Source organism: Dermacentor variabilis, chromosome 10 (genome assembly GCF_050947875.1).
Source record: "Dermacentor variabilis isolate Ectoservices chromosome 10, ASM5094787v1, whole genome shotgun sequence".
NCBI lineage: Eukaryota > Metazoa > Arthropoda > Arachnida > Ixodida > Ixodidae > Dermacentor > Dermacentor variabilis.
The window spans coordinates 64,795,658-64,821,178 of record NC_134577.1 but is presented as its reverse complement, the minus strand read 5'-3'; the positions used below and the strand labels follow the sequence as shown (position 1 = coordinate 64,821,178).

Sequence of the window (25,521 nt, the reverse complement as noted above, 5' to 3'; positions counted from 1 at the left end):
AATCCGGACAAGGACAAGGCCCTGGCCGCTTTCCCTTTTAAAAGTGGAGTTGCGGTCTTGCGCTACGCACGTTTTCGGTACCGCACCGCATCGACGTCGAGCTACCAGTAGAGTTTCAACGCGGTACGTGGCCCGAGTGTTTGCAGCAACGCGCGTCCGAGCGCTTTTTTTTTTTTTTTCGGGGAACTTTCCGGCGCGCGGCCACGCGCGCGGCCCTTCCAAAACGTTTCGCAACTAATCCGCTAGGGCAGGGCGCATGCGCCGTCGCGCCATGAAAGAGGCGGATTGTCGCATGTTTCGCAGGTTGCTAAAAATCGGCTTACAGCTACTCGCCAGCTGTAGAAAGTATGTAGATAAAGCTTTACTTCACAGTTTTATTAAGCAATACAATCGGGTCTAGCCGCAGGTCACGTGCGTCAGCCGTTATTCAACGTAGCCGCGAACTTTAGGATTCGAAATTTCCGCGCGCTTTCCAGCTTGTTTTCTTCATCGATTCGTTGTAAAAATAAAACCTCGCCTGCAGCGCCTTCGGCGGCACAACCAATGGACGAACGCCGATCTTGTACACAGGTGGCGGCCCCGCCGCTTTCGCACGCAGGCACAAACCAAACTACAGCGACTACAGCAGCGCAGAGACGAGCGAGCTCGGTGCTAGTAGCTGCCGTGCACCTGGTAATCGGAAGCGAGCGGAACTGCACGCTTCTTTTGTTCTTGCGGGCTCGGAGCGTTCGGTGCGGAACGGACGACGTGTAGTTCACCGTGTCGCCGTTGATCACGAGAGACTGCACAGCACTGCGGTGAACGCAGCTACGAGGACGCGACAATGCAGGCAGGAGGCTTAGTTGCGTTTCTGGCCCTGGCCATAGCGACGTGCAGCTGTGAACCGCTCCGCAAAGGAGGCAGCTCGGAGGAATTCGAAAGCTGCGAGTCGCACTGCGAGCTGACCTACCCGGCGCACACGTATCCGAAGGTGAGTGGTTGTTTTGTAGCAGCGATGGCTGCTTTCCGTTTGCAACGCGCACGTTATCGCGCTGTATCTCTGTCGCGCCCGAGGGCCGTGTTTACAATGGTCGTTGCAGCACCAGCCGTTCGCTGTCAGCTGGTCTCTGAAGCACGGCTGTGAGGAACCTTAGTAGGTGGGGTCTGTCGAGGCAGCCTGGGAATCGAGGCCGGTTGTTGTGCGGTCGTGCATATGCTGAAATGCGCCAAGGAGCTGTGAGACGTGCTTTAAAATATATGGCGTCTCGAGGTGCCGTTTTTTTTTCTGTTGTATCTGCATGTTTGGCGTGGGGCCTTGTCAGTTTCGAGAACGACCGGAATCATTGCCTCGTGCCTTTTCCTGTCGCGATCGGCGTCTAAAACGCGGCGTTCCTACCGTCTGCCACGCACGCAAAGGGAAGTGCGGCTTGGTGTAAAGAAAACGCAATTTCGAGAGTATGCAGTGAAACGAAATGAGGGAGAGAAAATAAGTGAACGATCGAAACAGATGCCGCGCGCTCACTATAGCTGGCGAACTTAGAAGCCTGTCACACGCATCGCGCGCGCGAGGACGCAGCATTTTGCTGTCGCAGGGCGAAACATCTGTTCGCCCGGTTGAACGAGAGCGCCAGTTGTGCTGTCGTGTGTGTGTATTTATTTTGCGTTTCGCTCTTCCTCCGTCGCAGCCCGAGCACCTCGACGCATGCAAGAAAGGATGTCGCAACTTCGTCGAGGCCGGCTTCCACGCGGTGACCCACGACATGAACGCTACGCACGCTGCCTGCTTCAACGGTACGGTGGCATTGCAGCGCGCGGCACTGCGCGGCAGACGTCTTTGGCGCCTGTGATTCAGACACGCATCGTGTTGCCTGTCTGCTTCGTTCAGCACAGGCGTACTGTGCGCACTCTCTCTTTCTCAGGCGCTAGCGCGTCTTCCGAGCCTTTCCTCCTTTCCCGTCTATCTTGTTTCATGTCTGTCACCCGCCGCCGAACCCTCGCTGGTGTCCCGAGACGAAAACGGAGACCCCATAGGACGGCGGTATTGCGGCGGATGGGGTGCATGTAGACGCTAATCTTGGACACACCGAGCGCACCTCAATGGTGTCTGCTTGATAAGAAAAGGCAGAGGGATACAAGTTGATTGCTGAAGGTTGGCGAGAAAGATGGGGCCGGCGTGCAAGGGTTTCTTTCTTTCTTCTGCTTATTATTATTATTTTGTTACTGCATTGCACAGCTGCGCTCATGCGTAGCAGGGTGCAAGTCTCTATGCATTGTTGCAGCTTTGTCCGTGGCCACTAGAGCTCTTATAAACTGCGTCATAGCATGTCCTGACACTTGTGTGGAACAAAAGCAGGTGCTCCTTTTTAAGATAAAGGTTGGATTCTTTGTATGCAGAGTTTCTGCTTTTTTTTCTTCTTCTGTTCATTTTTTTATTACTATTGCAGAGGGCGACACTTACCCTGTCAGAAATATCAATATTAAAAGAACTGAAAGAATCTTGCCATTGTAAAGGGACCCAGGAAATCCATTGTCAACCGGAAACTGTGCCCACGTTGTTACAGTGAGTGATGCATGAACTGGGCAGGCAAGTTTTTTTTTTGACAAGGCTGACAATTGCACTCCTGTCACATGGTCTGTTAAACTGGCATCCTACATCATCATTTTGCTTTCCCCACTTTTTTCTTTTTGAACACAAAGGTAACGGTTAAAATGTTAGAACTGGAAAACCAATGTCTAGTACTAGCAGCTGGCATTTAAGGTTTCCTAGAGTAGTTATGAGTGCATTCATAGTACCTAGCTGCAAGTTCTGGGAACATAAAAAATGGGTGAGAAACATGGGAGTTACACTGTGTGCAACACATTCAGAGTTGGATATTTGCCTCAGCACATTTGTAACAGTGGAATTAGCTGCCAGGTTAGTAAACCTGCGGTGAGCGATTGTTAGTATTTAGGTGTAAGCCCTGCTGGGTGTAGGTGTACAAGCAAATATTGCATAATATGCAGCTCAACTAGGAAGCTTGATGTCTAGGATTCCCTTTCAAGATAGACTGGTCCTTTTTGTTTGGTGAACTTGCAGCCTTTCATAGATGACACTAGCAATGATGAACTGCGAGATCATACAACTCTTTATAGCAAACACTGTCCAGATTTTGATTTTTGGATAAGCTCTTCAGGCAGTATGAGGCAAGGTGTTCTAGATTCTTTATCTTTAGGATAATTAATTGGAACAGAAATGTGTAACAATAATATATTGCTGCACTTGTAGCATAGAGATCTATAGAATAAGCGTGTGGCCACTGCATCGATAGATAAAATCCACTTGAGTGATTGGTGAGGTAGGGAGATTGTGCCTGTGCAACGGCTGATTATTACAGTTCTTTATCATCTTTTCTCTGACACACATTTTGCTATGTACCTTTTGTTATTGCTGCTTTAAAACAGTAATAGCCAACAGGCCACATAGAGGGTGTCCTGGCTAACATTAGCTTATCTGGTAAAAAAAAAGGGGGGGGGGCAGTACAATATATGGTAGATGAAACCTAAGCTGTTCAGTCATCAGCTGTGTTCCATCACCAGGATAAAATTGTGAACTAATTACCCTACTAATTGAAGAACATTAACCAAACAAGTGTTAGTTTTTGGATTAAGAGCATGACTGATTAAGAAGAGGAAAGCAAACCTGGTTTTAGGATGGCCCTTTATTGCGTGCATCTTGCCTTGGTGCCATTTCAGACTTCACCACAGCATGTTGCAGGTTAAATTGTTTTATTCAAGTTTTCACGGCAAGAATAAAGCTGCACAACACTAGACCTTTGTTGAGGGTGACCATGTTTTTTCTCGGGCCGGCCACGTAAAGAGCAGCAGCGTGTCAGTTTCAAAGCACTGACAGGAAATGGCAAGGTTGCCAGAGCGAAAATGCATTACTCACCTTTATCGCAGGGCGCCAGGCAAGATTTCTTTCTTCTTTCGTTCATGTTATTTTGCGAAGGCTGCTATACTGTGTTGCTGGGGGAAATCGCCTAGCATAGTTCAACTTTGTTCAATATATATATGTTTTAGGGCCTCATAGTTTCTCCTGATCTGCGGCGCATAGACCTAGCAGCTGTTTTTCATCCGATCTGTTCGCACTGTGTCAAACAAGTCTTAAGGTAATGTGTTCTACAAGTGCAAAAATATGCATCTGTAAAGCAGCCTCCTGGGTGCGGTGCTGAAATGTTTTTAGTGACTGGCAGGCTTCATCTATGATTTCATGGGAGAAGAAAACTATGCATCGAAGGGACACAAAAGAGGAATGTTGAGTTGTTTTAATGAATGACACCTCTGCAATATCGAAATGGCCACTGTCACTATGATTGCAGCTTTGATTTGCTAGAAAAGGTGAGAAAGGAAAAAGCGGGAAATGAGTGGCCCCGAGATGCTGACATTCCTGCACCAGCTTGCTGGGATTTCACGGATTTTTGAAGCGCCTACCTACTTGGGTGTACTTTATTTTTCATCAGTAAATAAAAACTACATCTAATTCTAAAGAAGCCAAATGCACAACCAGGCAAGTTTTGAAGTATTCCTTGTGATTAAACAGTCCGAATGCCAGAAAATACCGTATATTTACTTCTAATGCAGCCTCAATTGTAACTCTCACCAATTTTTTAGGGTCGGAAAGGGCGGTACCCACAATTGTAATGTGCATGGCGATTTGTACACTTTAGAAAAGATGTGAAATGCAATACCCTTGATTGTTTCCTCACCAGATTTTCATGGTAAGAGAAATAGTGATTTGCTCTCACTTGAAAAGAACAAAATTTAACGTTTGGAGGTTACTGGACGCGCGATCTAATAATAACAATCTCATGATTGTGGGAGCTTCCAGTACCCTCAGTATGGCAAAGCACAGCTTTCGAGATAGGAAGCTGGGTTTCAAGATTTGGGGTGGGATTTGGACACTGTTTAATGCTGTTGGTTTTACGCTCAATATTAACGTGTATACACAGTTTCGGTGAACTTTTATGGGAAAAGGTGCAGGTTAGAAACAAGTAATTACGGTGTGTACATCGAAATCTGTTGACATTTAGGTGCTGAAGTTTTAGTTCAAAATTCCAGAAAAGCAAAGTTTTGGCTTACGTTTTTTTCTTTTAATGAATAATCAGTCATCTCTTGCCAAATGAATGAAAATATTATTTTGAAATAACGATGAACCATTATAAGTTTATTGTTGTGTCTTCAGTATCCCTCTAAGGAGGCTTAGCATGGGTGCCGCTTTCAAAGACTACACAGGTTTTATAGATATTTTTCATGTTCTTTACGTTTACCTCCCCAGGCTATTCAAGGAGTTGGGGTCTCCTGGAATACTCATGCCAGGACAGTTTAAATTACTGTTTGATTACTCGATAAGATAGACGTTTGTTGTTACCTGGAGTGGGAAATGGCAGCTGATTCGTAAAACAAGCATACAAACAGCTGAACAGGAGTAGCCTATGTAGCAAGGGCTGTGTGCACACACGTGTGCACACCGGCTTATCACTCTTTATCTACCATGGCCACTGACCGACAGAGACCATGTTGTGTTCATTAAAGTCATATACAGCACCAAGCCTGCATCTCCTATCAGCTACACCCCATTTTTATGTGGGGTCACTGATCGGTCAATCGCGATTTTGCTCCACGTTTCCTTGATGCCTAGCTTCAATTTCTCCTGTCAACAGGCGTCGGCCATCATTGCTTCTTTCCGCTAAGGTGCCTAGGCAGAGATTGGTATCAGGGCTTTTGCTTCAACTGTTTTGAACATAGTTTGGAAGCACAGGGTTTGTAGGGGTTCTTGAAACACTTAAAAAGCCGCAGAATGTAATTTTCAAGGCCTGGAGAAGCCCTCAAGTATCATGGAGTGCTTAAAAATTATTTAATTTTGAGTTGGCTCATCTTAGTAGATTTTATTTGTGTATTTAACCAAGGGGCATCTGCAAGCCAAGTGTCAAGCCAATCTTATTTGTTTAGCCGCTTTTTGCCAGGGAGGCATTTTGTTTGTGGTGGCTGGGGGTGGTTTATGTGACCACTTATTCATTCTGAGTGCAAAAAAGAAAGTTTGCTCATTGTTCTACACGGTGTTTTGTTTTCAAGCTGTCGGGCACTATATCATTGAATCCTCAGAAATTCTCTTTCAAGGCCAGGAAGGTCCTTGAAAACTCTTGAATTGTTTCTGCAAAAGCTGCTACAAACCCTAGTATAGTTTGGCTTGGGCTGTTTGTGGTTGCATTGAAGCTAGCTCTTTCTGATTGCAAAGCTGGCTCTCGCCAAGATGTGGTGGAGTCCGTGGAGTCTTCTCTTCCACTTTGCATATGCCACAGGAGTATAGCTGCGCCAAGAACACTAAAGTCGTACTGCCTCTGCATCTGAGAACGAAAATAAATTGTGGCAAGTTAATTGCCTTTTAAACTACAAAGTGAACAGGGATGGTGGTATCCAAAAATGTGCACCACTTGTGCAAAGTTTTCTATTCTGGGTGGAAAAATAAATTTGAGAAGAACGTTTGCAGAACAGGGTTTTGAAGTGCACTTGGTAGACACTTTCAAGTTATGAAGCAGCTTAGCAATATTTCTGAAAAAAAAAATTATATTACAAGTGTATTCTGCTGGTACTAAGCTATGGGTCTGAAACTTGGAAATTAACAAATTCGAATTATTATTATTATTATTATTATTATTATTATTATTATTATTATTATTATTATTATTATTATACATAGAAACATACAAGCACGCAAAGGAAACGGAGGGAGCAAGCTGACAACTGCCACTGAGAGGGGCACAATGCCTGCCTACTCTTTCTGGAGGAGGGAATGAAAAGAACAGATGAACCTAGGAAAGAAAATAGCAAATAAACAAATGACAGAATTTGAAAAGAAACTCTGAACCACGCAACAAGTGATGAAATAGAAAATGATAAGCTTAGCATTAAGACAACATTAAGAAACAGGAGGACAGATTTATGGATTATAGAGTAAATGGGCATAGCTGATATTCCAGTTGAGATTAACAGGGGAAAATGGAGTTTGGGACGCCAAGAAAGTGATCTTAGCATAGTGATGGGAACGCTGTTGGCTTTAACACAGATCATGGCCTCAGAGATTTGCTCCTGCTGGCAGGTTTTGCTCTGACCATGCCAATCACATGGAGAGCATAATTTCAGTGGCGAGTGTGACTGGCTCTTTCTCCGCAACGTGGCACTCACCCCTGCGGGCTTTGGTGCTGAGCCCTCTGTGCTGAGTCGCACAAAATCTCACGAAAGTGTTGCTATCTCTGAAAGTGATTGCTCAAGAACACTGCGTCAAATAACCGGTTGTCCACTGGAGTACTGGAGCAACAGAATAAATGCAATCAAGGCTAGCGCAAGATTACATGAAGTGATGACATTACAAAATTTGCACGCACAGACTGTTGTTAGCTGAAGCAAGACAGGAGTGATAGATCTCTGGGCGAGGTCTTCCTTCTGCAGTGTACACAAGTTGGGCAGGTAATGATGGTCTTGGCCACTTCAGCATTAACGAACCTGGTCAAGTTGAGATGTGAATTTTCCACTGTTTGATTGGATAAAGGACAATTTTTTGAAGGCAAAGAGCTAACATAATAATCTTGTGATAGCATCAAGCAGAATTGTACTCGGAAAGTCCATAAACCTCCGAGCTCCTGGTTTTACCTGCACTCTTAGTAGCTAGTACTTCTCGTACAACCTTTACTTGATTGCTTCCAATTTCCTTCATGACCATCAAATTCCCTTCCTCTTTACAGTTTTCTAAATTGGGCACATGTTTTAGCCCGTGACAGTATGAATTTGAAAAGGAGTTCACTTTAACGAGGTAAAAAGGCTTCAGAAGTAATGTCTTATTGTGAAGCAAACCTTAGTGATGTGTGTACGTTGTTCTGCTGTTGAGTGTGAGGTCATAGGTGGAATAGTGGCGTTGAGACCTGCATTCTTTATGCAGACTACATGTACGTTGAGCACTCGCTGCAAGTGTTGGACATTGTGGGTTCTCCTCCCGTGCTCTTGGGACAAAGGAACGACAACACAGCAGTGCAAACAATCACAAGGGCGTTTATTGCACCTTTCATAGATCAATGCCTGCTAGCCGAGTTGCTATCCACAAAACATGCCGATGGGCGCGCGACAAATCTAGAAGTCCGACTCACCGCGACCGGATAGCGAGCGAATATGTTCGGCCTATGCTGGATCCCAACGCCTGGTCGTTTGCGCGTACGGTCACGCGAACGGCGGCGCGTTCGAAGGCGGCCACGCGAGACGGTCTCGTAGAAGCATGGATCGGCGCACGCACGGCACGTCCGAGCTGCTTGCCGTACCCCCGCCAAAGAGAGAGCGCGTTCTCCCTTGAGCCCACGTAACCCCGCCGCAGCGCAACACTCGCGCCATCTCTCGCACTGCGCTTCAACCACTCCGACCGCCGCGGGCGCCAGGCCACGCCACGAAGCGGGATTACAGGAGATGCGCTATGCGGGAAAAACATATCAGGGGATGCGCGAGAGTCGCGCATCCCCACAACATTTAACTTCAACTGTTTTTCGAAGGGCTGAAGTGTGGTGCAGGTATGTCGCTTCACAGTGATGGCTGTGAAGTGTAAAGGTTATGTGTCGCATGTATCGCATTCCGGTTACTTGCTAGAAGTTTCCAGAAATGAAATTTCTTATCATCTCTGCTCAGGATTCCATGCAGAATTTTCAGCATTTCAGTTTTCATACAGTCATTTTCATGGTACTGCGATTATGTTCACCATCATGCCAGCTACGGCCATTTTAGTTTGCGCTTTAGTCCTTCCTTTGGGTGTTCCTGTACAAGGTTTCCCGACTTCAAGTTATCTTGTTTGCTTTGTGTTCCTCTTTTCAAGCATATCTTGGTCAAATTGCTTGTTGTAAATAAATGGCACATGACTAAACAGGCAACTAAATTGCCAAAACCATGAAGGAAAAGGAGCAGATGGTGCACGAAAAGCACTTCTGCATGACCCTTCTCTTGACCTCCTTGTTTGTTCAGAGCTTCGGTTGCTTATTTGTTCTCAGTTAGCTGTCCACATCGTTTTGTCAGAGTTAACTTGTGTTAACTTCCCGAAATGAACAATATTGGGCCCAAAATAGCCTGTGTTAAACCATTTATAGGTTAATTGCAACACTGCTTTTCTTTTCTTTTTTCTTCTACAGCCTGCACAGAGGCCTATCCAAGCCAGCCTAGCTACTACGCATGTACCGAAGGATGCGACGAGCAGTTCAGGCATGTGAGCAAAATGGTGAGTTCTGCAACCAACAGCAGAAGGCCCAGTGCTCTGCCTTGACTGAATTTCAGCGCAGAATTGCAAAGTAGAATCGACTGTTGCCTAGTAATTTTAACTGAGGTGTTGTGAATTGTGTTTTTGAGGCACTTGAAGTCGGCTACTTCTGATGTGATTGCTGAAACTGTTGGGCCTTGCCAGTAGATAACAGCTCTGTACCATACATGGCAGTATAAATGTAGTCATGCATGCAACACACAGCTGTGACATGTATTAGGGTTACACAGAAGGAAAGGGCATTTGGGCACCAAGGTGTCGAATTTGAAAAAACATGTAATTAATGTCGTTAATGGCCACTGCCTTTGGATGTATTCAACGAACCACTTGGGATACATTTGAATGCGTGCTTGGTAAGCGGTTTTCTAAAGATGGCCATTCATTAGAACAGGAGTACCCAAACTTTTGAGCGTTTGAAAACGCAATGAAAGTGTCATCATCATAAATCTGCTTTCCAGATATGGCACACAAAATATGAACAGATAAAGGCAATGACTCTTTAACAAGTATTCGCATTTGATCATTGAAGTGGCCAAGGTACATGAGTTATTACACAGCAATAAATGTAGGCCTTGCAGTGTCTAGTACAGCCAAACCTCGTTAATATGTAGTCAGCCGGGAACGTTTAGGTACACATAAAATGATGTACGCATTGACCATCAGTGCCAGTTTTGAAGCTACTTACCGGCCGGAGAACTATGTCATGATGCTCTCAAGCACACACACTCGAACAGGCTTTATTTGTGGGTAGGCATAAAAAAAATCTGCGATCTTCACTTGCTGCCATGGTGGCCTTGCCTCGACTCCTTCGAACTCGGCCAGGCCGCAAGCGAGTTTGTCCACGAGGCCGTGCTTTTTTGCGAAAGCTCGCATGACGCTCAAAGCACGCGCCGCGTCAGGTAATGGAGGGCTGACGCGCACTTCCAGATTGTCATTGCCAGCATCACTTTCACTTGAAGATGGGCAAGGTGCGGCGGCAGCAACACTCTTGCTCTCCGAGAATTCCGGGGATGTAACGATGTATGTAACCGAGAGTTTGAAAGGTCCCCACTTGCGATTTATTTGTGGTTGGGTTATTTACGTGCAAATGTAGTATTCCTTAGGTACGAGTGTTCTGTCGTTAATTTTGGAATGTCTGCTTTTAAGCAAATTTTCGTGCATTACCAGAAGTGTTGCATCATGCTTCATGATGAGCTAGTGGAGCTTTCTTTGTGACCCCCTCCCCCCCCCCCCTGAGGCTTTTCTGACCACGGCTGCTGGGTGGGTGTTGGTGCTGCTGCTGCCTTACTGTATAGCTTGCATGTACAACAGCACTACCATCTTTACTACCCTCATAGGTGTCCAGGCTTCTGGCATTGTTTCCTGTAGATTTAATCAGTGATTAAATAAACGAAACCTAAATATCCTAATTGCAGCAAATATTATTCATCAAGAGGACAACTCCTTTAAAAATTAAACCTTTCTATGCCTACTTTCCTAACCATTAGACCTCAGTTGCATGTGTACTTCTATCATGCCCACATATGTGCAACAGGAGATTTGCAATGAAGCGCGCAGTGCATTTAAAATAAGTAAAAACAAATGAAGAAATACAAGGCAGTACAGTTGAACCCAGATGTAACGAATTATTTGTATAACGAACCGCTGTTAAATCCCCTTGACAACTTTTGTATAAAATTATTTTGTGTATCGAACTATTTCGCAATGCCCTTCAAGTTTGGTGTATCTGGGTTTGACTGTACAAAATTTGTCAAATTGTGTAGCATGGGTGTGTTAGAGCGCATGCATGTGTACCTGTTTCCTTCATGCCAGAAACACAGGAATGAAATCGGCAAAATTATAGCATTTCATTTACCGCTTCGTGAAGCCTTCGCTTCACATATTCTAAAATGTTCATCAGATCTGCATAATTCTTATTTCTCAAGATCATTAAGCTTAACGAAATTACATGTTTAATTGCTGGCAATGTCAAGCTTGTCTCATCATTTTTTTTGTTATTTTTTTTTCTGTATCCCATGGCGCACCAGCAGTCGGAGCACAAGAAGTCGTCACATCTTCACCCGCTCAAGCTGCTCATGCTGGTGCAGAAGATGTACGAGACGGTGGTGGACCACGTGTGCCGCATTATCCGACGCACATTTTATGCCGTTTACGTGCAGAAGGACACCGGCCACCTGATTGTAGTGCGTGGAGAGCTCACGCCAATCCGTATCCTCGACCCTCATGCCGGTGAGTTGCACATCGCAGACGTGCAAGCTGCAATTTTCTGCACAGACTGTCTGGGCGTGCACATTGGCTACGAGTAGGCAGCGGGGTTCGTAGTGGTCCTTGAGACACTAGACAAAGCTGGAATTCTAAAATAGCATTTTCAACACCTTGAAAACCCATACATTTTTTAACGTACTTAAATATCCTTGAATTTAGCCAATAGGCTTTCATTCAGCCAGTTTTTCGCGGATGCCTCTTGAACGTCTAGCAACTGTATACTCAAACCAACAAAGGCATCCAATACAATTCATTTCTGTAGCTACAATGCAGTAGCGTGTGGTAGCGGGGTTACAGCAGCACCAATGACCAAAGCTAAACCTACCTTTGTTGGGAGAAACATGGTAGCGTGTAATCGCACTCGCGTCTTTGACAGCTGCAGTGTGCTGGGAAAGTGCAATTTCCAGCAGTGGTGGTAAAGCAGTGCAGCTTCTAAGGAGTGGAATTCTCCAGATACGTCTAACTCGCATCAGGCGAAGTGCAAAACGTGTGGGAAAACTTTCAATGTATCATCAATGAGTGAGTTGGTCCTCAAAAGCCACATGAAGAGCGCAAAACACATTGAGAACACGTAAATGACTACAGTGCATAGTATCATGCAAAGCTACTTGAAGACAACTGTTCATGAGCAGTGCATCGAGCAAACTCCATCAACGTCATTGGATGTGAGCAGCCTGTGCAAAACACATGAGTGTGTGACTGATGTGTGTGATCCCGTGGACTCTGAAAATGGTGTCATCACGCTATTCGTACAACTCATCATCACACAGAGGTGAATTGTTGAAGAAAATATTCCCGTATAGTGAAATCGCTAAGGCATTTTTGTGCGGTGAAAAGAAATCTGCAAATGTGCAATGCATCTGCAAATGCACGAGAGAAAGTTTACATTGGGCATGCTGCTGAACAAGCAGTCAAAGCAGCAAAAGCGACTGCCAAGGGCATATTTGCCTTCAGGATGGGATGCAAATGGTTTCTTATAAGTACAACGAAGAAAATTCTGGAAAAGAGCCCGCTGACATACCATCTAATTAAGAGCCTGTCTTCGCTTGACCCCCCTCCCGCCAAATGGCCTCAGAGCCAGGCGAGTCCGTTACAGGCATCAGGAAAGTCTTAGACGCGCTCATTGCAGTTAGACGATAGAGTGAGCATGAGCGCGATTCTGTCCTTGGTGAATGCACATAACTTCTGCAAATAGGAGAAACACAACCTGCGGCAGTTTGATAAACACTCCTTTAGCCTAGGCGAGTTCTATCTTGAGCTGTTGAAGGTGGACTCATTCTATGTGCACTCGTGGAAAGTTGTCCGACTTCTTCTCGTCTTGAGCCACGGGCAGGCAACTGTTGAAAGAGGCTTCAACATCAGCCGTCGAGTCTGTCGAAAACCTGAAGGAGATCTCGTATGTGTCTCAGTGAATCATTTGTGATGCAGTAAGCAAGGCTGATAGCATCTTGAACATTGGAATAACAAAGGAGTTGCGTAGATCTGTCTCAGCTGCAGACAACTGCTATCAGGCCTACTTGGAGGATAAAAACAAAAACCTTTGCATTTACTTTTTTCACCCGGCACTCTTGCACCCATTTGATACATATTACATAAATGAGCGCAAGGCAAAGAACAAGCGATCGAACAGTCAAAGGCGTCAAGGAGAAGCCACATTGAAGAAGGGATACACGGTATAAAGACGAAGAAGAGGGGGCCGGAAGCAACAGTTGCCGATTTAACAGCTTGTGCCGGCAACAACTCTGAGTAGGCCACAAGCCACAAGCGACATCACCTTCATTGTGAAGTCCAGCAAAAGCCAATAGAAAAGACTGGGGCTTGCAGAAATGGATGACAAGTTGAAGGGAAATCTTCAGGAACTTAATCTTGAGTCCACTGCTTGAAAATAGGCCTCTTTTTTTTGTGTGTGTGCATGTGCAATTCATCCAGATTGTAAAATGAATCAATTTAAGCAAACTGGCAAAAGAGGTGTTGAAACCTGCAGAAAACAATGCAGTGAAACTTGCAATAAAGAAATGAGCTGATAAAGAAGCTGTGAAAACTTTTTTAGTTAGCTATTGATTGTAAAAATGTGTCTGCTTTGCTTGTGCGCAGTGAAAGATGTGCTTACATGCTGTAAAAGGTGCTGTTGTCTTTTTCTGTGATTTCAAAAGGTGTTGTTTCAAGTGCTTAAATATTCTTCGTGAGGGCCTTGAAAGTCCTTAAAAACCATGAATTTTTTTTCTTCATAGTTATGAACCCTGTAGACAATACTTCCGAGGATCATAGTATCTGTTTAAAAAGCCCGTCGCCAAATTCGGGCATTGCAAACAAACAAGCACAGCACGTAGATGACACGGTGGCGATCGTGTCTGCAAAGTGTGAAGTTACTACGTGGCACAAAACCTGTCAAATCTTCAAACAGAAGGCCGTGTGCCATTCCTCTCTAGGACACCATGCTTTGGATGAGAGTCAAGGTCAGACTCAGATTCCTCTTCCAAAGACTCGCTGCTTGCAACATCACTGACCCTGGCACGGGGCTTCAATTAATCATCCAATGTGGAACACGCAATGTCATCAATGGAAGTGCGGCTTGCAGGGAAAACAAGAAAGAAAAAGTCCCTTGACTTCGATATTGGAAAAGGCAGAGAGGGAACACCACTTGCGGATGGTAGTATAGGCAAATGTGGAGAGCGTCTGTTAACACCGATGCTTGCCTCTGGGCAGCATGGTAACAGGGCAGTTCTATTTCTTCTGTCTCCTCCAATCATGACCTGTTTTGAAAAACATGTTTCGGTAAAATGCTTCCTAGACTGCGTCTTAAACAGACAGTGTATAAAAGAAATTTTCAATGGGGCCTGGTGAGAATGGGGCTCTGTAAGGAATGCTATACTCTTTGGTTATGTAAGAAAATGTCACCGCTTTTCTTTCTTTCCTGACAGCTGGCATAAAGCAGCGTAAAAGGCCAACTGTAAGGAAAAAGCCAAGTTTCGGATAGTGTAGATATAGAACAGCATCCATGCAAAATATTAAAATATGAGTTGGTGCATCATGAAAGCATTGCAGAAGTAGACTCATTCAGTACCAAAATGAAAAAAAAAGCACCCTCATTACTGCCTCCCAAAAGTAACGCATTGCTTGAAACTCGCGACTCCTTGGCATCGCAGCTACCGTATTTACTCACATAATGATCAAACTTTTTTGTACAAAAAATTGACGCAAATTCGGAGGTGCGACCACTACACGGGTTAAATTTCTCGCGAAAAGAAACATTTTCTTTTTTCATCCTGCGTTTGCTGCAAAATGACAATGGGTCAACAAGCAGGCGGCTGCTGCTGTCAGTGTGGGACACTAAAACAAAAATGGCGGTCGGCGGAGCAAGGCGAACACGCCGAACGTGATTATTTTTCTCCTTATGAGTACATTACGCACATTGAAACAGTTTCTTCTTTATCAGTAATGAATAATATTGTTAATATTGGCAAGTTTGCATTAATAATGTAGCCATGTCCACTTTGAAGGGGCAGAAACACAGATGGGCGTGCTTGTCTGCGGCAATTGTCTTCACTGCTATCCCAATAGGGCACGTTTCCACTAAGGGTGCACGAATATCTTAGCTGCGTTACAAGCGTCGGCATATGAATAGGGTACGCTTCTAACATATCACTGTAAACATGGCCATTATCATTGCCGCTCGCAATTTGTTGCGCGCCCACGAGTGCAGACGAGTAGAATCGAAAGGCGCCTTTTATGTTGTTGTTGTTGACCAAAACCATTATGAAGCCTGCAAATAATAAAGCCGAGGCAAGTTTGGTTGCAGCTCTTTTTTTTCATGAAAGTGGGGAAAGTGATGAAAGGAATAAATGGGGCATCTGCTTACAAATGTTGCGTGCATGCAGACCGCTTGGTATGTCTTCAAGAGCCATTCGTGTAGCATTTGACAGATGGTGTAAGCGCAATCATCCTTAGCTAGACTTAGCACACGACATATCGCTGCGATAAGTTCAGGGTCCGATCATTACATGGGAAAGAAAAAAAAACTGAATTTTGATGACTTAATTCACGGGTACGATCATTACGCGAGTGCGATCATTATACGAGTAAATTGGTAGTTGGGCGAGTTGGAAAGGCACCTAATGTCAACATGATTGCCGAGATGTGGTGCGTCTCGCAAGTGCTTGTGATACGTTGAGAAATATCGTACATCAGATGCACGCGTCATCTGCTTAGGCACTATTTAAAGGCTGCTAACGAGAAAAAGATAATTGCCAGCCCTGCAACTTTTCCAAGATTCCTCAAGTAGTAGGCAGTACTGATTTATTATGAATTTATCCCAAGTGAAGTTTGTTGCACTTGGCCTTTAAACCTTGGCACAGGTCCTTGATTTGGAAATTGTCCACTGTGCCACAAGATTACTTTGTCATTGTGGCTTTCTGGGAAACACTCTGGTGTTCTGGGGCATAACATTGTAGGATGTTGAGGGCGTGAGCAGATTCCATCACCTCTGTGTGAAAACTGTTTAATTAAGTGCGTATTTAACATGTATTTTTGTGCAAGGGGGCTGCACACCTAAATTTCGGCCTTAATATTTTCAGAAAACTATTAGTTCGGTGACTTTCGGGGCTTCTGATGGCATAATAAGTCTCCTTTTTCATGTCCGAAGCCGCGCTGTGCTTGATGCATGTTTTGAGTGGGTCGTGTAAAAGGTGACGTAATCAATGATTTGGTGTGCCTTCAAGGAATAGAGGCTTTTTAGCATAATGATAAAGTTGACAGCTACCCACAAAGGTAATAAAAGCGGGACACACAGTTTCTGTGTCAGTAAGCCTTTAACTAGGCAGGAATTTGCATTTGTCAGGGTACCTGCATCCTGCGAACTACTAAACCTTACCTTTTAAACCTTGGCTTTGAGGCAGGCTGCAGATCTTTGTTTTCCATCCTCCCTCGCCACAGGGGACCCTGCAGAAGACAAGTCGGCCAAGCCACTGTCGTCTACCAAGAGTGAGCAGGAGGCGGCTGCTTCCGAGACGTCATCGACGGTGTCTGCAGCGGCCTCTTCTAGCTGGCTGGACTGCATCTCTCGCCAGTCGGGCATCCCCGAGTGGCTGCTCATGATGGTCCTGTTCCTCGTCGTGGTGACCATGGTGTGGTTGTGCTGCGCCACCATGGTGACTTCACCCAGTAGCAGTGTGACATCGTCCACCTCGCCACCGCCCGCCTACTCGCACCATGTGAGTGCTTCTGCGCCTACCCTTCTAGCCCGTTTTCTTTGCCCCTTTAGCGAGTCTCTCCTGCCTTTCACAGTGAATTCAAAAGCTCCTTAACCCCCATGCGGCCCAAGGTATTGTTCTTGATTCACTGATTTTGTTCAGCAATGTAAACTTAACGTGAAGTCTGTAGCATCTTTAGTACCCTGCATTGGGATTTCAGTATTGAATAGTTCACCAAGCCAGTTATTAAATCATCATCAGCTTGGTTACGCCCACTGCAGGGCAAAGGCCTCTCCCATACTTCTCCAAGTAGTGCAGCGGTGGCGTAGAGGTAGAACACCCGCCTCGCGTGCAAGAGGTCCGTGGTTCGAATCCCGGTGCCGGCAATTTTCCACCGGATTTAAAGAAAAAAAATCCGCGTGTTGATAAAATTGCACGAACAGGCCTGGAGTGTGGCCTGATCCCGGTGACCAGAACCGGTAACGCACTCCCTCACCAGAGCAGGATTGGCCACCCTGGTGCAGTACTTGGCCACAACCTCCTATGAACACAACAATCAAGTTATTAAATAGTTTATGTATAATCGAAAGTTTACTTAAAGAACATTTTGTTGCTTATTTTTCGTTTGTACGAATGTACTCTTCATGGCAGAAGTTCAGGTGGTGAAGCGGCAGGCAATACTTTCAAGAGAAATGAAAATGCATAATTAATAAATTAAGAAAAAATCACCTACTAAAAATTTCACAGCACATATTGCAATTCATAAATTGTAGCCAATGAGTTTGCAAGGAATATTCACTTTGAACAAATTCTAAGGGTCACATGACTTTAGAGATATGTGCCATGAAACTTGTCGTAAAAGTGCACTTATCCACTTCCCTTTTTAACGAACTGTCGTTTTATGCATTGAAGTGCAGAATTAGTTAAACCTCGGTATAACGAAGAGGGTAAAATTGTCAATTTGCTTCGTTATATCGAAATTTCTATATTGAAATTAAATTTTTTGTGCCAATAAATAAGTACAGCCGCTAATGCATTTTTGTTGCACGGAACAGGCGGCACGATTTTCTGAATCATAGGACAATCATAAAAAGCAAATTTGAATGTGAAAAAGAAAAATCATTTTGTTGAACTTGTGAGTCGGTGATGAAAAAGGCAGTTTCATGCCATGTCGAAGATATCTGCACATCGTTGGTGCGAAGCCAGCCGCGCGTTTGCATCCACTCTGCCTCCTCGTCTGACAGTGTCGCCTGCGGTGGGTTGACGCTGTCAGGAAAAGTGTCGGCAGCAGGGAGTGAACACTTCGTCGCCTCTCATTAACACGTTTCCGAAACTCAAGATTACGCAACGCCCAGCACCTTGTGCGCGAGAAGACGGCGCTTGCGGCAGATTACTTCTACAGACGTGGTGCATGAGCTGTGCATGCACTCAGCCAGCCCGATAGCAATGACCATTCATAGTTGCACGGGGAAAGAAGGAACGTGCCAACCTGCCCCCCCTCTCCCGCCCCTTTTGCTTTGCCCTTGCTCATGCGGAAAGATGGCGCTCGTCAAGCCACCATCCTTCTTGGCTCACCCTTGCAAGCTTTCACTTGCACCTAAGGCATACAGCACACAGAGCGTGAGAGGATCTTATTGCACTTGGACTTTGTACGGAAGACGACGTTGCTCTGCTTCAGCGGTCGCCTTAGATGGCATGCCGCGTGATTTGAGAGGTGTGTTCACAAGCAGCAGCCGCACGTAATTCAACCATTTGACCCTCTGCAACCGGGCAAGTTTACATTTATTGTCTTGGTATCCCTTTGCGGCAGTAGTGTATAGACACACTTCATCACATTCAGGCTCAAAATACATGGTGTTCTTTGTACAAGAAGTTCAGTTCTTCGTTATTTCAATAATCTTGTTTGCAGTAAAGCCCCGCTGATATGTTTTTCACGGGAGCGTAAAAAACAGAAAACTTAAGAGCCGAGAAATAGGAAAAATTGAGAATATAAAGTGGTGGTGAACTCAGGGTGTCTACAAACCAGGAATTCTCAGGGATATTGAATAGTTTGGAAATACTTGGGGAAAACTCGGGGAATTTATGCTTCTTGAGGGAAAATTTGCTGTAATTTTATTAGAGGCAACTAAAGTCGCGGTAATGCTTGCTCGAGTAACAGAGAGGGATCGTAACACATCGTCTTTTACATCATGTCGTCTGATGGAGGAGTTGTCAGTGTACATACAGTCAACGTCTGACTTTCCAGACGCCCGATCATTCGCACGGTTTCACGGCACCACCACGTACCCTATAGAGTCGGTGTATAAGAATGTATGAAATTTCATAGGCAAGAACCCTTCGCCGTCCGATTTGCCGTACTTTTTTGTCGTGACCGTAGGTCCGAAACGGCATTAAGCAAAGCCGCCATTACCACCACCGTTTTGATTACCTCGCCGCCTCGAAACGGCGCTCTTGCACGCAAATGCCATAGCCACGAGCCCGGCAATGTTAGGCCTAGCTGCTTCTACGTTCGCTATTAAGCTTTTTGCCGTGTGGTGCCGTGTTTTTCATTGAAAGGAATTTGCCACTGTCAGCAATGACACTGACTTCATCTTTGTAATCCTTGCAATTGGCTTCGAAGCTCGCAGAGCACGGCGTGTTGTGTAATGCCAGTCTCCAAAAGTTAACTTCGCCTCAATACAGCAGCGTTATGCGGTGAAACAAACGTGGGAAGGAGCAATTGTTACGGGACACAGTATGTATTCCTTAATTATACACGCATGCACCCCCATCTCCTGTCACAGTGCGAGCGCCGATATGCCTAATAAGTGTACTGGCAGGCCTTAAGAGCTTTTTTGGACGTGCCTGTGGCAATTTTAGCCCTTAAGGGCAGTTAAAGACATGCATTAATTTTTTTGGGACTGCCCTATTTTTCAGATTTTTTTGTGGCCCCTAGGGAGTCCGAAAAATCGGACCAAGAGGATGCTTCAAATGATCCATGAGGTGAACGCATGGCAGAAGGAGGATGAGAACAGTAAGGACCGACGCACTGAGGAATTAACAGGAAAGGAAGCATGCCGTCGCCTCTTTGAAGGAGCTTGAGCTCCAAAAACAAGGTGTTGACTGACCCCGAGATGCAGGTGTCCATCATCCAAACCAAAATAAACTCTTTAAAGCAGTGGAACCCAACACTGAGATGTTGTGTACGGGCTGAGAGTATGTCAGGACAGTTGAGGTTGACTTCCCAGCTGCTGAGAGAATCTTAGTTGTGACAAAGTTCAGGTCTCATACTGATGAGCTTGCTATCGGTTGATAGAAATAGCTCATATTCAAAAATATTTACTGATGTATGCATCTCCTTTTTATTCATATTTAAAAATGTTACTCAATTTGGAATGGGTTTCATCATTTTTTTTTTTTTTTTGCTGTGCATTTTACTAACATCTTCCTTCTGTTTTCTTCTAAATAAAATAGATATTACTCCTTACTATTCAAGCTAGATTGTCATTTTTTTGTTTCAACATGCTTACTAGAGGGTGACAGCATCGGGCAACATGGTGTCAGCCTGTCTTGACTTAAAGCAAAGTTCTGGCTCATTCAGGGAATTTTGCAAAGGTGCTCAGGGAAAACCTGGAAAACTCGGGGAATTTGGAAATGTCAGCTTGTAGACACCCTGAATATAGTTTGCAGTCTGTTTCATAAACCTGCTCCAAAAGTCCATTTTACTGCTCCAAAATTCATTTTTGGCTGCTCCAAAAGCTGGTCCGAAATGGGTTGGGCCAGTAGCGTCACTAGAGCTGCGCTGGCTTCTCATTACGGTGGTGCACTTGTGATGCGCGCCTCTTAAAATGTGCGGAATATCGAACGCTCTGGATGGCACAGATGAGTACATTTGGGCTGACTTTTCTGACAGTTCATTTTCCAAGGAAGCGTGGCTTTATTAAACAATATTGCCAAAGTGTGATAAATGTTCATGATACGTGCATATTATACAGTAGACTGTTTAAACGGAACTTCAAGGTACCAGGAAAATTGGTTCTGTTTATCAGGTGTTCCACCATTTTCTCAGAGACATTGGAGAGAGCATGGCATGAGCACACAACCAACCATAAGGATGGTGTGCTGTTTAAGCGGCAATTCCATTTGATTTCTGCTTCTCGAGATTCCTCTGTATGTGGATAAAAAGTTTATTGCTGTTATGAAACTTCCCTTTGTATTCAGGTATTTGCGGTAAAGAAGGTGCCTTCATGTAGGATAGGACAGCATTATAATGAGGTAGGCTGTAGGCTGTGCAGTGCTTTAGCACGCTGCATACAAATGACCTGCACTGGCGATTGCCACCTGGGCACACGCATATCATGTAGGCTAGAACATACCATCACAGAAACTATTTCAGTCATGCCCAGTCAATTCTGTGATAGTTGGTGTGTGGTCATGGAAAATGACGTATTGGTTCAAATAAAAGGGGACTTTTTTTTTTCCACCCAGAATCTCGTAGCCTTCAAGTCGCCCCCTGCCTTATGTGTGTATTTTGCCTTTAGATGTGTCTTCAAGGCAGTGCACATTCCACCTTTTAGTGTTGCTTTGTGGCAGCGCAGGTTACGATGCCATGAAACCATGCTATAAGGTGAAATTGGTGATGCCGCACCTATAAGTAAAGCTTGCATATCTTGAAACTCTCTTCCCCTCTATTTCACAGTCATTTCGCATTTGACTGTCTTGGTAATTCATTCTTTCTGGCAATCCCCAGTGAGTCTTAATATAAATCCATCAGCCATTCTATATGGTCTTATAACAGCATGCATACCTTTTCTTTTTTTTTCTGTTCTCCTGACTGGGGCACCCTCACCTTATAATCAGATCAATACAGTACCTTGGCAGCTGCAGTGTCGCTCCACTGCTTTTTCTGAAATGCATCGTTTGGCAGTCTTCTTAATAGTGAGTGGATAAATGTCCATGCTTCTTCTCCCCACAGAAAATGGGTGTCAGCGGAGACCTCGACTACCTGCTCATCTACGACCCGTCCGAACAGGTCAAGATCCAGCCGCCTGTGGACCAGGAGGCACCACCGCTGCCAGTCAAGGTCCCTCTGAGCCAGATCTAAGCCGAGCCGAGGCGAGGCCAAGCAAGCACCACCATTGCAGTTGCAGCCTCACACACCTCACTCTTTCCTTCCTCACTACACACTTTCTTTCTTTTTCAAATTCTTTCTCTGCTGTGTTATCACCGGCCGCATTAGTTTATTGACTTTGTCTCTGTCGTTTGTGGACAGTTTGCCGATTGACAAGTTTTGATTGTTGTATGGCTTGTTGGGCTTTTGATAGCCACATGTGAGATGGGAGACAAGTATGTCACCTTTGTAGGAAAGTGCAATGGTATTTGTCACCGTGCTTTTCTACTGATAAGTGAGATTGTTAGCACAGAGGCAATGCCTTCTTTGTTTTTTCTCTATATATAACAGAACATGCATATACACATCAGTCTTTTATTTTCTTTAACTTCAAATGCTACGTTTGATAACTTTAGACTTGTAAGTGAAATCCCATAGTGCAACAGAAACAGTTCTTAAAATACTGCTGTCATCTGTGTTAGGGATTTTCTTCTTAGGGACTTTCTCTAGCCATTTATCATAGTTCTGCTCTAGTTTTTCAGCATTGTTAGTTTTTCACAGGCATATATAGAATTCACTCTTCCATGTTGCAGTAAATCCAAGATCCTTTTCACTGTCTGCTAAAACATTGTTTCCCTCCGAGATCACAAAGTGGAAATAGAACTGAAACTTGTGTTAACTTGGTTTGAAAGGTAGCTGAAGTGCATGTTTGCAGCATCGGCTTGCTTTACAAAGTTCCAAAGTTTCTAAAGCTTGGCACTTGCTTTATTACATCCTTCATCACCGATTGCTGCTCAATTGCTTTTCAAATGTTGCCGCAATTAAGATTTTATTAAATTTTCTGCGCTGCCATGAATGTCTCCTTCAGCCAGTAGTGGCCTCTTATGTAAAACAAAAGGGGGGAACTTGTTATTTTGGTTGTGTTGTTTTAATTGCTCTGGTTAGAACCTTGTAGCATTTTACATTTGTTAGAACTTTTAACTAAAGTTTGTAAGGGTTTTGTTTACTGATGAGATTGGGTGTGACCCATAGGTTCACCTTCGCTCTCCCCACACACTAGCCAAAGCTGCCATATCAGATTTAGCAGCTTGTTTTGGTTTTAACCCCTCCCTGCCTCCCAAACTACATGCTGTTGCTGCTTTATACTTTTGAATGTACAAAAGGGATAGCTTTATCGGAAAGCACAGGAGAGAAAAAAAGAAAGAGGCAGCACGTTCGAGGCAGGATCTATAGTCTAACGTTGGGAAAGCTTACAAACTTTGGCTTAGTCTGTTGCTTCGTAGCGTTTTCGCCAAGACCCTGAAGTTAGCCGTGAGCTAGCAGCCATACACTCTAATCAGAATATGTAGTGCTGCTTTCATAAACTGTTTAAGGTGGTGCTTTGTCATGGGACAGAACTCTTGCAGGGCATGACAGTTTCTCTCTTGAAGTGGCCTGCACTTTCTGCAAAACACCATCTCTGAATTATCGGGTGCGTGGGTAGTGTCCACAAAGTGCTGACTCAACACACCGAAGCGTACTGCAGTTGTGATTTCACAAGTGATCTGTTTTGTGCGCTGTATGTATGCGCTGTGAGAACGGCTTGACCGAAGTTCAGGGTTGTCAAGTGATGAATGGTCTCAAGGACCGTGATGGCACAACCCATCTGAGGCAAAAGAATCAATTGCTTGCTTTGATACACAGAACAGGATGTCTGCAATAAGTAGCTTCGTTGAAATGTATGGACAGTCTGATCTGTGTTCAAACATTGCTTTCTCCATTCGCCCCATTGACAGAATTAGGTTTTTTCTGCAACGCATTAGTCGACCAAAGGAACTTCCTTTGCCCCGTTAAAGCCGTTGCACTTGTTTGAGCTCTCTTTCCCGTATGCGTGCTGACTTCAGTCATCTAGTCGTTTGAAATTATTCTTGGTTCAGGAAGCAAAATAAAAGGAAAGCGGTGGCCTCATGATACAATGGGCATGTGTTTCAGCGTTCTTTTCCCTTCAGAAGGCCTTTCCCCACTGGAATATTTTGAGCAATTGTAGGTTACCATGTTGTGATATATATATACATACATACAGATAGTAGTGTCCATGCCAGGTTACACATACTGTGTGTTGTTCTGCTCACGTTTTCGGAGAAGTTTGATGCTGCTGCTGCTTCTTCTCTTGTGTTCATGTTATTGTTTAGCTTTTTTTTTTTACTGCACATTTGTGGGACCTGGGTACACCTAAAATGAATGGGAAAGGTTTTATTGCACATCACAGGAAGTGAAGTGTGTTTGAAGTTGTCTGCACCCTAAATGAGAACACCATTGATTTCCAGGATTTTTCACCTAGTCCATCCAGCGTACTGTGGGGAAAGCGTTCTCTCTAAGGTAGATTCACAGGATGGATAAATCTGTGAAAATATCTGTGATGCCATCATGACAAGTCTGCTGTCAATCACAGAAGAAAAATGTCAGACAGCCTCAAATGCACAGTGTTACCTTCTGCTTTGTGCCCACTCAAAGCCTAACAATGCCCTGGCTTGAGAGTACACATGGAGTATACAAAATGTATCTATTCTATGCTGGATGGCACGTCTAATTTAGTGTAATTGTGCAGCAAAGCTGCAAGATAACTATGCTTCCCTATGGCTGATGGCTGTGCTTTGCTCCACATCAAAAAGGGATTATGAAAATAAGTGTCTCTTTGGAAAGCAAAATGAAGAAAGCCTAGCTGCTAGATTGACTAGCCTTTTCTATGCCAAAATTTCCATAGCTTACTGTCAAAATCTGTTGAGGCTTTCAAGCACTGTGAGCCATGGTGGCTGTGTGCAAGATGTTGAAGCCCCGATCTGATGCACCGTCACATGATACATGGTCTTTACATGACTTTTCCTTAATGTGAATCAACCTTAGGATGCTGGAGCACCACGAGCACACACAAGCACTCATGCTGTTTCTTTAGTGATGGTTGCACAGCAGTGTTGGCATGAACACCAATTTCAAAAGCGGAACACTGCAGTTGCGTGCAGTCTCGTTTGCTGTGTCACTCTTCTACTGTCCCATTGCTGGCCGTTGCAACTGCCGTCTTTGTGTTGCTTGCAATTGGCTCACAATTTTCTAGAACTTGCTGTGTTATGTCAGTAGTGGCCGCCCAGTCCTTTTGCTTTAAAACCAGTTGTCTTTCCGCGCAAGAGCTCACATGCGTCAAATGAACATTTAGCCATTGATTCTGTATAGTCGAGTGTTTTCTTGTTCACTTGCAATCCTGAAAGGGAGTACTTGTTTTGCTGCTGCTTTTGTGAGCAGTACATGTAAGCTTATTAATTGGTAAATAAAATTGGATTTGGGTATTGATTTGCCGTTTATGAAGTGATAAATATTTTCTGATGTGTTATTACACTTGCCCTTAGATGCCACTTGCTGAAGGCAAGGGAAAACAAGGGGAAGGTGGAAGATGGAAATTCAAGACGATGAGCAAAACGAGAACAAGGTGAAAGCAGGAGCCAACGCTTCGACAAGTGGACTTGTCTTCTCAAGGCGACATATGCTTTCCTCGCCAGAGTATATACAGGTGGGGTTCTTCTAAAGGGGAGAGGGCGTAAGGAGGGTGGGTGCGGCAATGGACAAATGTATGTTAGCGGCGAGGGTGCCGGATTGAGAATAAAGGAGCACTGTGCACAATGCTAGGGACACAGCCGTCTGTCAAT

General features: G+C 44.6%; 1 protein-coding gene across 2 annotated transcripts; it reads left to right on the top strand.

Annotated features, from left to right (window-relative positions):
* The first annotated feature begins 580 nt into the window (after positions 1-580).
* Positions 581-25,168, top strand: LOC142560655 (transmembrane protein 59-like). 2 transcript variants are annotated; one of them, XM_075672890.1, is made up of 6 exons: positions 581-970; positions 1,665-1,770; positions 9,177-9,262; positions 11,332-11,530; positions 16,499-16,776; positions 21,710-25,168. In XM_075672890.1, exons 1-6 carry the CDS (start codon positions 824-826, stop codon positions 21,836-21,838), a joined length of 945 nt encoding a protein of 314 aa, XP_075529005.1. In that variant the 5' UTR covers positions 581-823; the 3' UTR covers positions 21,839-25,168. The 2 variants fall into 2 exon arrangements, with proteins under 2 accessions (XP_075529005.1, XP_075529004.1); XM_075672889.1 differs by having other exon boundaries at positions 11,329-11,530.
* The last annotated feature ends 353 nt before the right edge of the window (positions 25,169-25,521 follow it).

Excerpts from the sequence above, each read along its gene's own strand:
- LOC142560655 (XM_075672889.1), top strand. The coding sequence starts at position 824 with ATGCAGGCAGGAGGCTTAGTTGCGTTTCTGGCCCTGGCCATAGCGACG. Across the intron at positions 1,771-9,176 it reads GCACGCTGCCTGCTTCAACG|CCTGCACAGAGGCCTATCCA; the intron begins GTACGGTGGCAT and ends TTTCTTCTACAG. Across the intron at positions 11,531-16,498 it reads TATCCTCGACCCTCATGCCG|GGGACCCTGCAGAAGACAAG; the intron begins GTGAGTTGCACA and ends CCCTCGCCACAG.